Source organism: Phalaenopsis equestris, unplaced genomic scaffold (assembly GCF_001263595.1).
Source record: "Phalaenopsis equestris unplaced genomic scaffold, ASM126359v1 Scaffold000135, whole genome shotgun sequence".
Classification (NCBI taxonomy): Eukaryota; Viridiplantae; Streptophyta; class Magnoliopsida; order Asparagales; family Orchidaceae; genus Phalaenopsis; species Phalaenopsis equestris.
This window is the reverse complement of record NW_018164577.1, coordinates 877,172-892,571: the sequence shown is the minus strand read 5'-3', so window position 1 is coordinate 892,571 and position 15,400 is coordinate 877,172. Positions and strand designations below refer to the sequence as shown.

Below are 15,400 nucleotides of genomic sequence, written 5' to 3'. Positions count from 1 at the left end.
ATACAAAACACTTTTTTTTAAATAAAATAAAATAAATAAATTGATGTATTGCTCTCAAAATTAAAACACAAAATAAAAAATGAAATAATGAGTTTAACGCAACTCATTAATATTATGAAAAATTCATATATTCTAAACATAAACAAATATATATATTAAACTACTTTTGTGTACATAATTAATAAAACAGTATAAATAGGTAGTTGTCAGGGGTGATATATCAATATAAGCGCAGCACTGAAGAAAAAGATGGGAGAGGTAGAAGATGAAAACAGAGCAGCAGCTAAAGAAGAAGAGACGAATCACAAAAACTATCTTCCCTATTACAAACTATTTAGTTTAGCAGACTCCATTGATATAACCCTGATGATCCTCGGCTCAGCCGGAGCCATCGCCAACGGAGCCGTCATGCCTCTCTGCATGCTTCTCGGAGGAAGAATCACTGATTCTTATGGAGCCGGCGACGTCTCCGCTCTTCTTCACGCAGTCTCCACTGTACATCATCCTCATCTTCTTCTTCTTCTTATTATAATTATTATCTTTAACTTTTTGTGGTTGCAGCTGACTCTGCAAATGTTCTTTCTGGCGCTGGGATCGGGGCTGGTGTCCTTTTTCCGTATGTGATCTTCATAAATATCAGAATGATTTTTGTAATTTTCTTTTCTTTTTAGAATAGATGTTGAGACATATAATATAATGAAAAATCTCAGAGGTGAGCTGCTGGATGGTCGCTGGGGAGAGACAAGCAGCAAAAATAAGGAGTTCATACTTTAAAGCCCTTTTAAAACAAGAAATTGCATTCTTTGATTTGGAAATAAACTCGGGAGAAGTGGTCGGGAGAATGTCGGGAGACATCATCCTCATTCAAGAAGCCATGGGCGAGCAGGTTTTTATTTATACCACTTAAGTCCTCTGTATTTACATATTTAACACCCAAACTTTAATTTTTACATTTATACCAGCCAAATCTTTCATGTCATTATTCAATTTCTTAAAGGGCGAAATATAACTTTTCATCCAAAGGGTAAGAGTTGAAGTTCAAAAATGTTAGGTATGTAAATGCATAGAAATTAATTCACACGACAGTTATGTAAATCCATCGATTTCAAATAAAAATAGATATTTAGCTACCTAGCACAGAGTTTTTATGTTCTTACACATCTCGCCCCTAGACTTTCATATTTACATTTACACAACTTAATTTAGTGCTTTAAACCTATGAATAAAAGAAATATTTAAGTCTGTTAGTGTTATGTTTCATATGATATTAAGAATTTGATTAATCCTATGCGTGTAAAAACATAAAAAACTATAGAAGTTGGATGTTTACATACATAAGATTTGTGTATACATGTGATGTGTGTGTGCGCATGTGTGTGCATGTGTGTATATATATATATATATATATATAAGAGAGAGAGAGAGATTGTGAGTTGGCGTGAAAGCCATATGCTGTTTTAAAAATAAAGGCAAATGAGTGTGTCATATTTGTTATTGGAAGTTTCAGCCATTTTGAGTTTTTAAACTTTATTAATTTATTGGAAGAAAAAAACTAAAATAAATGAGCTGTATTTTTCTGTCAACTATGCTTCGAAGAGTCATTTATATTTTATTGCTTAAACTTATTATCCATCCTACCCTTTGCTCTTTCAAGCTTAGATTTCTTTTGTTTACCACATTATTATTATTATTATTATTATTTTTTTTTTGAAAAAAAGGACGGATTAAAATATTTTCTTGAAATATTTGTTGGATTCTTTTGGACAACAGCTATGCTTTTATTTATGCGAAACAAAATATTTTTTGGGGCATTTACAAACATATCCAACAATTCTTATGTATTTACATATTTAAGACCTGAACTTTTTAATGCTCAAATCATAATTCATATTTTTTTATGCAAAGGTGTATGGTATCATGATTTAATAAATGTAAATATCAAACTTTAGGTGCCATATGTGTAAATCTGTAAGAATTATGTGGAATGTATGCAAATTTTTGTATTTTTTAAAATGGTCCACATTAGATACAAAATTGCTTGTGAAAATATAATAGAAGTATATAAATGATTCCAAATTAAAAAATAATAAAAGGGACAAAGACAAAGTCTCAATGAAACATCACAAATTGAGAACTTATTCAAGCATTTTAAACAACCATACCTTAGAAACATAATTCTTATATTTTGATTGACTTCCTTATAAAAAACTGCAAATTTTTTTTAGTCATCCGATTTGTTGGCATCACTTTTGAATTTTATTTATTTCTTTATTTATATTTTAATTTATTTATATTTTTACTTTAAAAAAACATATATTTGATGTATTATAACATGCTTAGCTATTTTTAACAATAATAAAATAACTTTCACATTTTTAAAAATATTTTTAAAAAATAAGTAAATTTATCTTTGAAAAAAAATCATACAAAAATGAACTAAACAAACATATTTTAATTTTTTTTTTAAATGACCACAATTAACCGCTACCTTTTGTGTTTCAAATTCACATCAAATTTGTTAGACATGATCCAATTTTTACTCGAGAGGAATTTTTTTATTTTCTAAGGACTCATTTAGGATCATTTTTATTTTTCATTTTTGCTTTTATTTTTATTTTTTAAAATATAATTTTTAATTTATTTTTTATATTTTTATATTTTTTATTTCTAAAAATAAATTAACATATTTTTTAAAACACTTAAAACTATTTAAACATTTTCAGTATTTTACAAAACAATCATATCTCAATCAAATATACAAACATGTTTTATTTTAAATAAAAAAATAAACAATATAAAATAAAAAAAATAATAAAAAACAAAAAAATAAAAGTAATTTCAAAAGTCCCTTAAGAAAATGAACACAATTTGATATTTATTTTCCGAGAATAAATCTCAAACCAATTTCCCGATTTGTCTCAATTTTGCAGGTTGGAAAGTTCATCAATCTAATATCAACATTCATTATTTCCTTCGCCATCTCATTTGCCAGAGGTTGGCTACTCACATTGATCATGCTGTCTACAATTCCTCCTATGGCTGTTTGTGGCGCCGTATTGTCAATTGTTCTATCCAAAATGTCCTCGAATGAACAAAAATCATATGCCAAAGCTTCAGAAATTGTGGAACAAACCATAGGCTCAATTAGAACAGTAAGCGGCAGCACAAAATGAAGTCAGAATTCTGCAGAAGAAAAAAAAAAACTCATTAATTAGAACTAAATTGTAATGTTCAAGGTAAAAACTAAATATGATGTTAATGTTGCTAGGTGGCAGCTTATACAGGGGAGAATATTGCAGTGCAGAAGTATAAGAAGGCATTAAATGGTGCCTATATTTCTTGTATTTATGAGGGGTTGGCTTCTGGTTTTGGTGCCGGGCTTGTATTTTTCCTTAACTACAGCAGCTATGCTTTTGGAATGTGGAACAGCTCAAATCTGATATTAAATAGAGGATACACAGGTGGAGTTATCCTTTCTGTTATCTTCACAGTTCTGATTGGTGCTTTGTAAGTTACTCATTTCCTGTTTTTTTTTTCTTTTTGAGAGAGAGATTTACATAAATATCACACAAATCTTATGTATTTACATATCTAAAAGATATACTTCAATTTTTACAAGAATGGCACCTTACTTTTGCACGAGGTGTATTTCACTTTTAAAAAAGTTAAAATAGTGGTATTTTTTATGTGATATGAAAGATTTGGGAGGTATGAATGAAGAAAATAAAGCTAGGTGTTAGATATGTAAAATACATAGGAATTGGGTGGTATGCATGTAAATGTAAATGCCCCTTTTTTTGTATCATCTGAGTTAAGTTCACTGATATCAGATGTGCAAAAGATGGAAAACATTTGAAACTTGTTTTGTTTCTTATGGAATAAATACGGCTTAACTGAATGAAACAATCACCTATTGGAAATAAGAAAACATAAATAAAATGTCTTGCAATTAAAGAATGTTTGTATATAAGGAAATTACGTCACCTTTGCAGAGCTTTAGGTCAGGCATTTCCATGCTTGGCAGCATTTTCAAATGGCCGAGCGGCTGCAAAAAGAATTTTCGATACGATCAACAGAAAGTCAAACATCGACCCGTATGACACGACGGGTAAACAATTGGATGACATTAATGGTGACATCGAATTCAAAGAAGTTTACTTCAGCTATCCAACCAGACCTGAAGAACAAATATTTCAAGGGTTCTCTCTTTTTATTCGTGGCGGCACCACTATGGCATTGGTTGGGGAGAGCGGGAGCGGGAAGTCGACGATAATAAGTTTGATCGAAAGGTTTTACGACTCACAGGCCGGCGAAATCCTCATTGATGGAATAAACATAAAGCACTTCCAGATTAGATGGCTAAGGGGAAAAATTGGAATGGTGAGCCAAGAGCCAATCCTTTTTACCTCAAGCATTGGAGAAAATATCTCATATGGGAAGGATAATGCAACAATAGAAGAGATCAGAGCGGCTGCCAACCTAGCTAATGCTTCAAGGTTCATTGACATGATGCCTCAGGTAACAGCCCAATTCCCATTTATTTACATGAGTAAAGTGCCAAAATTCCCATGTATTTACATACGAGTAAAGTGCCAAAATAGTCCCCTGACTGTTTGGTGTGATCATTTTAGTCCCAGACTCTATAAAAGTGTGAAATTAGTCCCTACAGTCTTTAAATTGGGGCTTTTCAATCCACATATTAAAAGAATCTGAGGATTAAATTAGCACTTCTATAGACTATAGGACTGAAATAACCCCCTTTAAAGAATCAAGGGTCTATTTTGACAGTTTTCTCATTTACATATATAGCACCTAAACTTTATTTTTTTTACATTTACAACCCAAATAATTCATATCATGTCAAAAAAAAAAAAAAAACACTATTTTGGCATTTAAAATGTGAAAAACATCTTTCCATACATAGGTAAGTTACATGTATGTAGAAGTTAAAGTTTAGATATAAGATATGTAAATACATAAGACTTGAATGGCATGTATGTAAATGTACCTTTTTTTTCATGTTGACAGGGGCTAGATACCATGGTTGGTGAGCATGGGTCTCAACTATCTGGCGGACAGAAGCAAAGAATAGCACTTGCAAGAGCTATATTGAAGGATCCAAGAATATTACTACTAGACGAAGCCACTAGTGCTCTTGATGTCGAATCTGAACAAATTGTGCAGGAGGCAATTGATAGAATTATGTTGAACCGAACTACAATCATGGTTGCTCATAGATTGAGTACAATAAGGAAAGCAGATACCATAGCAGTTATTAATCAAGGCTCCATTGTTGAAAAAGGTTTGGCTTCTTATTTTGAAAACATATGTGGTTGCTTCTGGAGGTCCAACCAAATATAAATTGAACATTTACTATTCGGTTGTTTACTTTAATGAAATCTCAAGCACTAATTTATTTTACTGCTTTTTTCGGGTAATTCTTTGATCAGGCTCACATTCTGAACTCGTGGACAATCCAAATGGAGCTTACAGCAAACTGATAAAACTACAGAATATGAACCAATTCTCTGAGAAGACATCTTTATTTGAAGAAGCAAGGCTTACGAGTCAGCGCACGTCATTCAAAAGCAATAAAAGTAATGAATCGCCAATGAGGCAAAGCAGCCAACATTTCCCATTCAATATAGGCCTTAATGAATTATCTCAAACACATAGCCGCCGCTGCCATTCCTTCAAATTAGAACTAGAAGAATCATCCCCGGATCTGGGAAACGGTAGCCGCCGCTACTCATTCAAAATAGGGCTTGGAGTTCCGATAGAGATTACATCAGAGGCGCTCAAAACTACCATTCCTGATGATAAAACAAATAAGATGTCACTCCACAGCCTTGCGTACCTAAACAAGCCGGAGATTCCAGTGTTATTGATTGGTTCGGTAGCTGCAATAATCAATGGATTTGTCTTCCCAGCCATAGGAATAATATTTTCTAGTGCGATAGTTACTCTCTATAAGCCGCCGGAAGAGCTGAAGAATGATACTAAGTTTTGGTCATTGATGTTTTTGGTAATTGCCATTGTTGCCCTAATCTCAACACAAGTGAGGTCATATTTCTTTGCAGTAGCTGGTTCCAAGTTGATAAGGAGGATCAGAATGATAAGCTTTGAGAAGGTTATAAACATGGAGATGGCCTGGTTTGATGATCCTGAGAATTCCAGTGGAGTGGTTGGTTCGAGATTATCGACCGATGCAACTAAAGTTCGAAGTCTTGTGGGAGATAAGCTCGGACTGATTGTTCAGAATGCCGCATCTTTAATTGTTGGCTTAACTATTGCCTTCGCAGCCAGTTGGGAGACCTCACTAATCATATTGGGAGTAGTCCCTTTAGTTGGTATCAACGCATGGATTCAGATAAAATTCATTACAGGATTCAGCGATGCGGATGTGTGCCTCTAAAGAACATTAAGGGCTCTCTGAATTACATACATATCATACAATTCTTATGTATTTATTTACATATCTCACATCTAAACTTTCATATTTACACACACAACAGTCAAATCTTAAATACAACATCAATAATAGCAATATTACCACTTTTTAAAAGTCAACTAAACATTTTCATGCACAGATTTAAAACAGCAAAGCACTATTTATGTAAATTTGAAATTTTGGGTGTGAGATGTGTAAATACATAAGAATTGTCTGCTTCATATTTAAATTTCCCTGAAAACAAAATACAGAGAATTTCATGAATGTCAAATTACTTAAACTAACAAAATACAGATATTGCTGGTTGCAGAAGATGTTTTTGGGAGCAAGCCAGTTGTCCAATGATGCCGTGGGAAACATAAGGACAGTTGCCTCATTCTCAGCTGAAGAAAAGGTAGTTGCACTGTACAAAAAGAAGTGCGATGAACCTATGAGATTGGGAATTAGACAAGCAGTTATAAGTGGGATTGGTTTTGGGATTTCTCAGCTTTTCTTGTACAGTGCTTATGCTGCCATCTTATATTTTGGAGCTCGATTGATTCAGGATGGCAAGTCCACATTTGAGGAAGTCTTTCGGGTATGTACGACATTAACATTATTAGGCTTTAACATTTTTTACATCTTATTATACTGCATATCATAATGTGACTTAACACAAAATGTGCAACAAGACGCTATGTCTTTTTGATATTCCATCTTCATAGATTGCCGTTGTATTTATCATATTTAGTTATAGACTATTTATTTTAATTCTAAATCTTATATCATTTAATTTAGATTTAAAGCACCTATCACCCCACATAATATATTACATGTAATTATAACATATTCTTCAGTTTTTTAGTGACTAGAGGAAAGAATGGCCTATAATTTAAAATTGTTCAATCGTATTTTGACTAAAAAATCTCTTGCCTTATTATGATTTTTTAATATCATGGATATTTGGTAATAAATACTCTTATCAACTTGAAATGCCCGTCATGTGTAACTCCTCTCAATTCACCATATAGTAAATTATCAAAAAATGTTTAAAGCTCAAATATCCTAACAAAAGTTTCATAAGGATTTGTTTTAAAGCAGTTTGATTTGCTTGAAGGTGTGTGCAAATAATTGACTAATCAGTCAACCGTAGTAATAGATTTATCTCAAAGCAAATTTAATGACTTTAAAATGACCAAATTTTCTCTTGAATAGACCATCAACTCATATTTGTTTTGATTGGATCATAAAGAAAAAGGCTTCAAATAAAAAGAAAGAAAAAGAATACTCTAACAAATAATTAAAAATAATTCCATCAACAAAGCTAAAGATTTATGCATATTAAATAAAAAACCAACCAGGAATTCCACAAAGTTAAAAAGAATAAACTGAATATCAGTATAAATAGTATTTCAGGAGAACGGTCAAATCAAATCCAACAATTCTACATTGTTTCAAGTCTTAAATAGCAAGAAATGTTAATTTTAGGTTGACTATTATTCATGAAATGGTCAAAGCCCAACCAACAACAGTTCAAATTTAACGTTGAAAAGATGATTGAAATAATTTATGCCAATGTTTTTATATGTGAAATAATTCATTTTCATATAATATATCCAATGCAGTCTATTTCAGGTAGATGTCCACATCCCATAAATGATTGATCACAAGGGCATCAGGGTAAGTGGAGATGACAGCCAAAACAAAGATGAGTAGACAATCTTCACGTCCCAAAAAAGCCTAAATATACTAATTTGGTTTCAATTCTAGGATTTGTTTTAATTCGTTCAGGTAGGCTATGCTTTCACTACAACGCCATCCGTGCTTAGCAATGAGCTCCACCATAGTTTGCATGGGCTATTCTTCTAAATTGGGGCGTCCCAACATTTTCATCCTCCTTTACACTAGTAGCTTCATTTTCTATTGCATGGATGACAACTAGTATTGCAGACCTAAACGCACAACATTGGGGCCTGCTTAATAGAAATGCACAGTAGGACTGCTCCAAACACTACAGGTGTAGAACCATTGTGACTCTTATGGGGACTCCACCTAAAGACACCACAGAGCTAAAGCAAGCTCTTCTTTATGGCTACAGAGTACAACTCCTAGGGACTCTATTCACCTAAGGCACCATAAACTGCACGTAAGCCCTCTCATATAGCTAGAGACAATAGCTTATAGGGACTCCTCAAGAAAAGATATCTCTTTGCACCACATGAAGCTTAAATTCACCTTTTTGGTGATTGATTTTTTTAATATATTTAATTCTAAATTTTTTTTATTGGCTTAATTGGAGCTCTTGATATCTCTTTGTACCACATGTAGCTTAAATTTTCCATTTTGGTGATTGGTTTTTTTAATATATTTAATTCTAAATATTTTTTTGTTGGCTTAGTTGGAGATCTTGATATAGCAACTAAACAAGAGTGTATGGGAAATAGGGACAACATAAATTTGATCATCCTGGATAAATTGCTAAAAACTAATGATGAAAATAACTATATATGCATATAACATGGCACTTTAGTACTCTTACAGGAGAAATAGTGTGCATTTTGCTTTGCAGTTGATAATAAGGTATGAGAAAGAGTATGCGTAACTTAGAACTGGAGTTAAGGGAATATTTGTCTTAAATTGAAAGGAGAAGAAGGAGAAATTTTCTTCTATAAGTTCTAAAGATTGTATTGGCCTGATCATCTAGCCAATTTATTTCATAAGGTTTTTCTTGGCTATCTGTTCAATGATGATTGCAGAATTTTTTTCTTTTTATAAATTTTACCAATAAATTGGATAGAACTCCTATTCACTTGTGCAAATTATTATGTATGTTAAATGTCCTTCTCTTTCACAATTTCTAGACTATTTAAGGTAAAAAAGTGTTGGTTCTCACAATAGAAAAAAGCAATCTTTTCAATTTCAATTTATTTAGCAAAAAATAATAAATCTTTTTATCTTCAATATATTTAAATAGAATGAAACTTTTCCTCAAAATTGAATTTAAAAAATCCTTGTCTGCTATCCCTATTTCTGAACAATAATTTGTTCGTGTACTAATCAATTTCATGGGATAAAATTTTGCAGGCTTTCTACGTCCTGGTCATAGCAACAGTAGGAATATTTCAATCAACCTCACAAGGCCCAGATTCCCGCAAAGCTAAAACTGCAACAGCTTCCATTTTTGCTCTCATTAACCGCGAATCCAAAATAAACCCAAGCATTGCTTCGGGAAAAACCCTAGAAACCATTGAGGGTAATATCAGATTTAATCATGTCTGCTTCAAGTACCCTGCAAGGCCTGATATCCAGGTTTTTCAAAACATGTGCTTAGAAGTTCAAGCAGGAAAGGTAGCATGCTACATTAGACAAAAGAGAAAAGTATCAAAATAGTCACTCTTTGCAGGGTAATTTTAGTCCCATGATCTAAAAAAGTGTAACTTAATTCCAAAAATGTTTTAATATGGGTCCCAATGGATCAGTATTATGGCCCCAATTTAAAAATTCAGGGAACTAATCTGGCACTTTTAGACTTTGGGACTAAAATGTCTCCATGTAAATAGTCGGTACTATTTTGGCACTATGCTCTTAGAGAAAACTAATTATAAGTTGGAATAATTTCATCCTCTTCCTTGTTTTCTTTTGTATATTTTGAGTAACAAATTGCAATTTATTTGACAGACCATTGCAATAGTAGGGGAAAGTGGTAGTGGTAAATCAACAATAATAGCATTGCTACAAAGATTTTATGATCCCGATGCAGGACAAATATCAGTAGATGGAATAGAACTTCAACAGTTTCAACTGAGATGGTTGAGGCAGCAAATGGGATTGGTAAGCCAGGAACCAATTTTGTTTAATGACACCATCCATGCCAACATTGCTTATGGTAATGAAGATGGGAAGGCTACACAAGCTGAGATCATGGCTGCCGCTGAGTTAGCAAACGCACACAAGTTCATAAGCAGCTTGCAGCAGGTTTTTTCTTATACAGTTTTAGCTAATCAATTATATATTAGGTCATTTACTTTTCCATCCCATTTTTCGCATAAAAGAATTTCTTCAAAAAAACGCAACTTCATTTTTTCAATCCATTTCTTCATGCAGAAATTATTAGTCCCTTCATTAAGAAGCTTTTTAGGATTTAGAACAAGAGAACTCTATTATTTTTTCCCCGCTTTCTTTTTCCTTGCATCGCTTCTATAATAACCAAACTTGAGAAAACTTTATTATTTTTTCCCCGCTTTCTTTTTCCTGCAGTTTTGCATCGCTTCTATAATAACCAAACTTGATTCATGGACCAATGGGCCTATAACAATTATATCTATCATGATTTGAGGTAGATGATAATTAAGTCCATACCTGTTAAATTCACAAGTAGGTCCCTCAAATAACTATAAAAATTTCTAGAAGGAGAAACACAACCCTAGCAACATTACCCATGATGAAGAAATTTAATCTCAACTTTCAAGAGTCAAGACAAAGTTTAGCAGTTTTGTATGCAAGAGAAAAAATTCATTCGTGAACATTTGTAAATGAAAATGCATAGTCATAAGTCACTCATAAATATAAGAACTAAAAATTTATTGCATCAACAAAATACTTGGTCTATGAAAAACTAAAACATCAACTAATAAAAAGAAAATGAATAAATTACATCTACAATGATGCATAACTCAATAAAAGTTCAAATAAAGAATTACAACTTAGTCGTTAATACCGATCAAGGAAAACTATGGATATGCTCTTATAGTGAAGGTCCATAATTCAACCCGGTAAAATCTACTAAGAGAAAAGTTGATTTCAAAATGATTTTATTGTGAAAACTCAATAAATAGCTTTTATTTGTTAAATCATAAATGAACAATAAAAGAAGCACAATCTATAATGCAATATCAATATAATGAATATAATCGTAGCATTATAAAAAGACACTATTACATGATGAATGATAAAAAAAATCAATTGTTCTACAATGCTAACATACGTGTGACCACATCAGACATCTTCATATATCCAAATATAACTCATCAGTCATTTATCATAATACATTTTATATGTATATGCATAGTCGATTGTTCAAGATATCATAAATAAGAGAAAGGGTTTCACCCACTTAGATGGTCCAACACCCCTGAGTCATTATTCTATCAACACGTTCATCAGTCAGTACATCATATTAGTAGGAGAATACTACTAACATTTACATTTACAACCATCACACATTATGTGCGTCCTATGCAAATGTTACAACAAATCATCTAGCAGCCATATGATCAACTTTACTTTATATCAACATAATGTAATTTGCATGAAAAATATTTATTTCACATAAACTAATATAATACATGTGTAAAACAAGTTGCCATTATATGAAGCATTTCAAGAAGTTTGAACTTATGCATCAATTAATATAATAAAGTTATTTCCACATCATATAGCATTTCAATATGGACATTAAAACGTTGATCAATTTGTAAGGTAAACTAAATATGAAAGGTATTGCTGAATGTGTAAGTTATAACTGACAATCTAATAAATGTTGAAGTAACATATTGCAATCATAAAACATAACATCCCTAATAATAAATGGTATATTTATCCTCTCATAAAAATATAAGTTACCAGCCTCAATATACAAAGCCAAAATTCAAAGCTCAATAGAGATCCAAAGGAGCAACACCATATGTGCACCAACCAAATATCCTAAATATTCAGAGCTCTAAATCAAACAGAGTCACAACGTAGAATTGAACAATAATCAACTAATATTGTTGAACCATGATAATTATAATTAAATCATAATTAATTTAGATTGCCTATATTAAACTGATTATTATGAACTTAATTAAAATCTATCTGTAAATCTATTCTTATCGAAACCCAAATTAAGATGTACGAGAATTTAACATATATAACAATAATGATAAAAAGGGGGCAATGAAACAAGCAATGAAGCACCAAGAAGCAAAAAAAAACAGCATAATCTCTCCAAGGAATCAATAAAATAAATAAATTGATTGGAATGAGGACTTGAGAAAAAATGAAGAAGGTTAAGGAATCAAGAATTTACCCTATAGGCCTACACAATGCCTTGTCACCTAGTTCAAAACTTGAGAAGGAAGAACTCATGGTGGAACTCTTGCAGCAATGAAATTAAGGGAGAGAAGGGAAAGAATGCAAGGTTGGAGGCCTTATGAGGAAAGCTCATAGCGACTCTGATTGCAGTTAAGAGAAGCACGTGTAGAGGAGGGCGATGATGACATTCATTCAAGGAAGCGTACGTGATGCCTTACCTCCTTGTTCTTCTTAAATCATAAAACAGTGGTAATGGAGGGCATGTGAACATCAAAAGAAGGCGAGATTGCAGCGACACAGGGTTTTGGATTGAGTTAGGCAAGTAAGATAAAATAAATAAATAAACGGTTTATATACATACATAAAATTCAATAAATAAAGATCCTTTATTTAAAAAAAAAAAGTAAAAAGTTTGATTTGCATATGTGGGAATTTTCTGATATGACTATTCGTGTTCTCAATTAGGCAAAAGTTCCCATAAATTTCTCAGTCTACTCGAAAAAGGTGGGGAAAACAGTCACTTTTCTCTCTACTCGCTTGAAAAGGGCGGGGGCAAACAATCACTTAATAACCATTTCTCAATCCCCCGCAAATCTCTCTCTCCCTCCCTCCTCCCTCCCCCCTCTTACCCACTCTCTTCCCCTCGCCCCAAAATTTAATAGAGATAGACAAGTAGCCATGGGAGGACATTTGAGTGCCATGTTCCCCAATAATTCTACAAAAGCAAATGATTGCATGACTGAACAAAAGGGGAATGAAAAATAAAACACTTGTTCATTGAAGATTTAAGGAATTTGAAGTTCAAATTTGAAACTAATTGACCTACTTTTTTTTCTTGACCCAAAATTAGGAGATCAAAATGCAATTTACCCAACATTTTCTCTTAACAAAATTGAGAATTAATCGATATTCAAAGCATAATTCATCCAATTTAAAACAAAAAATCTCTTACAAAATGCAAAACAGACATCGTAGCAATAAGTCTTGAGAATTATAAAATCTTTGAAAATTATTGCATGGCCCACAATTCCAGAAAAGAGTTATATGAAGCTAAAAAAAAAACATTTCACGCATTCTTATTGGCTTTCTACTCATAAAATAAAACACTCAAAATACTGACAGAACATATGTAGGCTTACGACACAGTGGTGGGAGAACGAGGCGTTCAACTGTCAGGCGGACAAAAGCAAAGGATAGCTATCGCACGTGCCATACTTAAGAAGCCAAAAATTCTGCTTCTAGATGAGGCGACCAGTGCTCTAGATGCAGCATCCGAGGAGGTCGTTCAAGCAGCATTGGATCAAATTATGAATGATCAAACAACAATTATTGTCACGCATCGACTCACTTCAATCAAGAATAATACTCTCATTGCAGTTCTCAAAAATGGGAGGATTATTGAAACAGGACAGCATGGTGTACTTACCAATATCAAGGATGGGGTGTATGCCACAATGATGGCAGTCCACACAAAGGCCAATTTATAAGGTTTAAATTTTTTTTTCTTATTATATAAAATTAATTTTCCAATATTATGAGATTTTCGAACGAGATAATCATGGATGCAACCCCATAATGCAAAGTACCATCATTGCGATTGTTTTTTTTTTGTCATGGTAAGAAAGTTCAAAGAAGAATAAAAATTTCACTAGTTGGTTGATCCTTGCAAGAAGTTTCTAAAAATTGGTGCAATTTCTCTTTTAAGCCTCGAGTTACTCCTAGCTTGATTTGTTTCCATCATCATTCCACATTGATTTGGTGCAAATTTGAAAAAAATCGGGTACTTCATTTCATATTTATTTTTATCTTTGAAAAACATCAAAAATGTGTCTTAGTATGTATTTTCCGTGTAAAGGGAAAATATCATCATTATGTCCTTGTTGGAATATTTTTATAAATTCATATTCGTAAAAGGTGCAACAAATGGATGTGATGTAAGTGAATAAGTTATGATATAAATACGGAAGGATTTCAGATAAATGCAAATTTAACCTTGAAGAACAAAATCGCAAAAAGAATTGAATAGGGATTTATTTGTAAAATTGCAATTTGAATTTCAAAAATAAGGGGGCGACTAGGTAGAAAGAAGAAAAAAGTGCATATAGAGAATTAAAAAAAAATTATAGAATTTATCCATACCCTGCAGTCACAGCCCCTCTATTCATTCATGGCTTAAAAGAATGCACTTAAAGACATATAGTAAAAGCAGGGCATCATTATTTCATATGGCATATCAATATAAAATGTAGACTTAGAAAGACATCAAGGACAACTTTCATAAGATAAAGGGAAATTTACATGGATACCGCACCATTCTTACGTATTTACACATCTAACACCAAAATTTTGACATCTACACTTATAATACCTTGATGTCATAACCTATGCATAAAAATTTGTACTTCACTTTTAAACACATGGTGATGATGGTATTTTTCATGTGAGATAATATTTTTTATGTGATGTTAAAGATTTGAGTGATATGCATGTGAATATGAATGTTTAGGTGTTAGATATATAAATAGATATGACCTGTGACAAATGTATGTGAATGCCCCTAATATATAACATAAATATATGCGACAGTCCAAAAACATCTGTATTTAAATTAGTCTAAAAAAAATTATGACTAACATGAGCACAAAAACATTGTATATAACCAAAAATTCAAAAAATATGGAAAATTACTCCCATGCGCTATCTAATTATGAAATAAATAAAATCTAGAATGTATTGAAGGTGAGACAAAGGTTGATTCATGTAAAAAAAAATTGAAAACTGCAAGTTTAGATTGAGCTTTATCCAAGCCAATCACCCAATAAGAGGGAGAATAAATTATTTCTATAATTTTTTTACAAAACTAATGACTACGGATGCAAATTATAAGTTGGCTAA

The 15,400-nt window shown here is 32.2% G+C and overlaps 1 protein-coding gene across 1 annotated transcript; it reads left to right on the top strand.

The window, feature by feature from the left end:
* Positions 1–243: 243 nt before the first annotated feature.
* On the top strand, positions 244–14,475 carry LOC110021576 (ABC transporter B family member 11-like). Its single transcript, XM_020720124.1, has 12 exons — positions 244–495; positions 562–616; positions 711–886; positions 2,931–3,152; positions 3,269–3,507; positions 3,993–4,518; positions 5,029–5,302; positions 5,451–6,403; positions 6,762–7,028; positions 9,515–9,778; positions 10,109–10,405; positions 13,639–14,475. Exons 1-12 carry the CDS (start codon positions 250–252, stop codon positions 13,990–13,992), a joined length of 3,873 nt encoding a protein of 1,290 aa, XP_020575783.1. The 5' UTR covers positions 244–249; the 3' UTR covers positions 13,993–14,475.
* The last annotated feature ends 925 nt before the right edge of the window (positions 14,476–15,400 follow it).

What these genes read in the sequence shown, in the direction of transcription:
- LOC110021576 (XM_020720124.1), top strand. Translation starts at nt 250, where the DNA reads ATGGGAGAGGTAGAAGATGAAAACAGAGCAGCAGCTAAAGAAGAAGAG. An exon ending in AGGCTCCATTGTTGAAAAAG is followed by an intron (nt 5,303 to 5,450) that starts GTTTGGCTTCTT and finishes TTCTTTGATCAG; the next exon opens with GCTCACATTCTGAACTCGTG. An exon ending in CAGGATTCAGCGATGCGGAT is followed by an intron (nt 6,404 to 6,761) that starts GTGTGCCTCTAA and finishes TGCTGGTTGCAG; the next exon opens with AAGATGTTTTTGGGAGCAAG.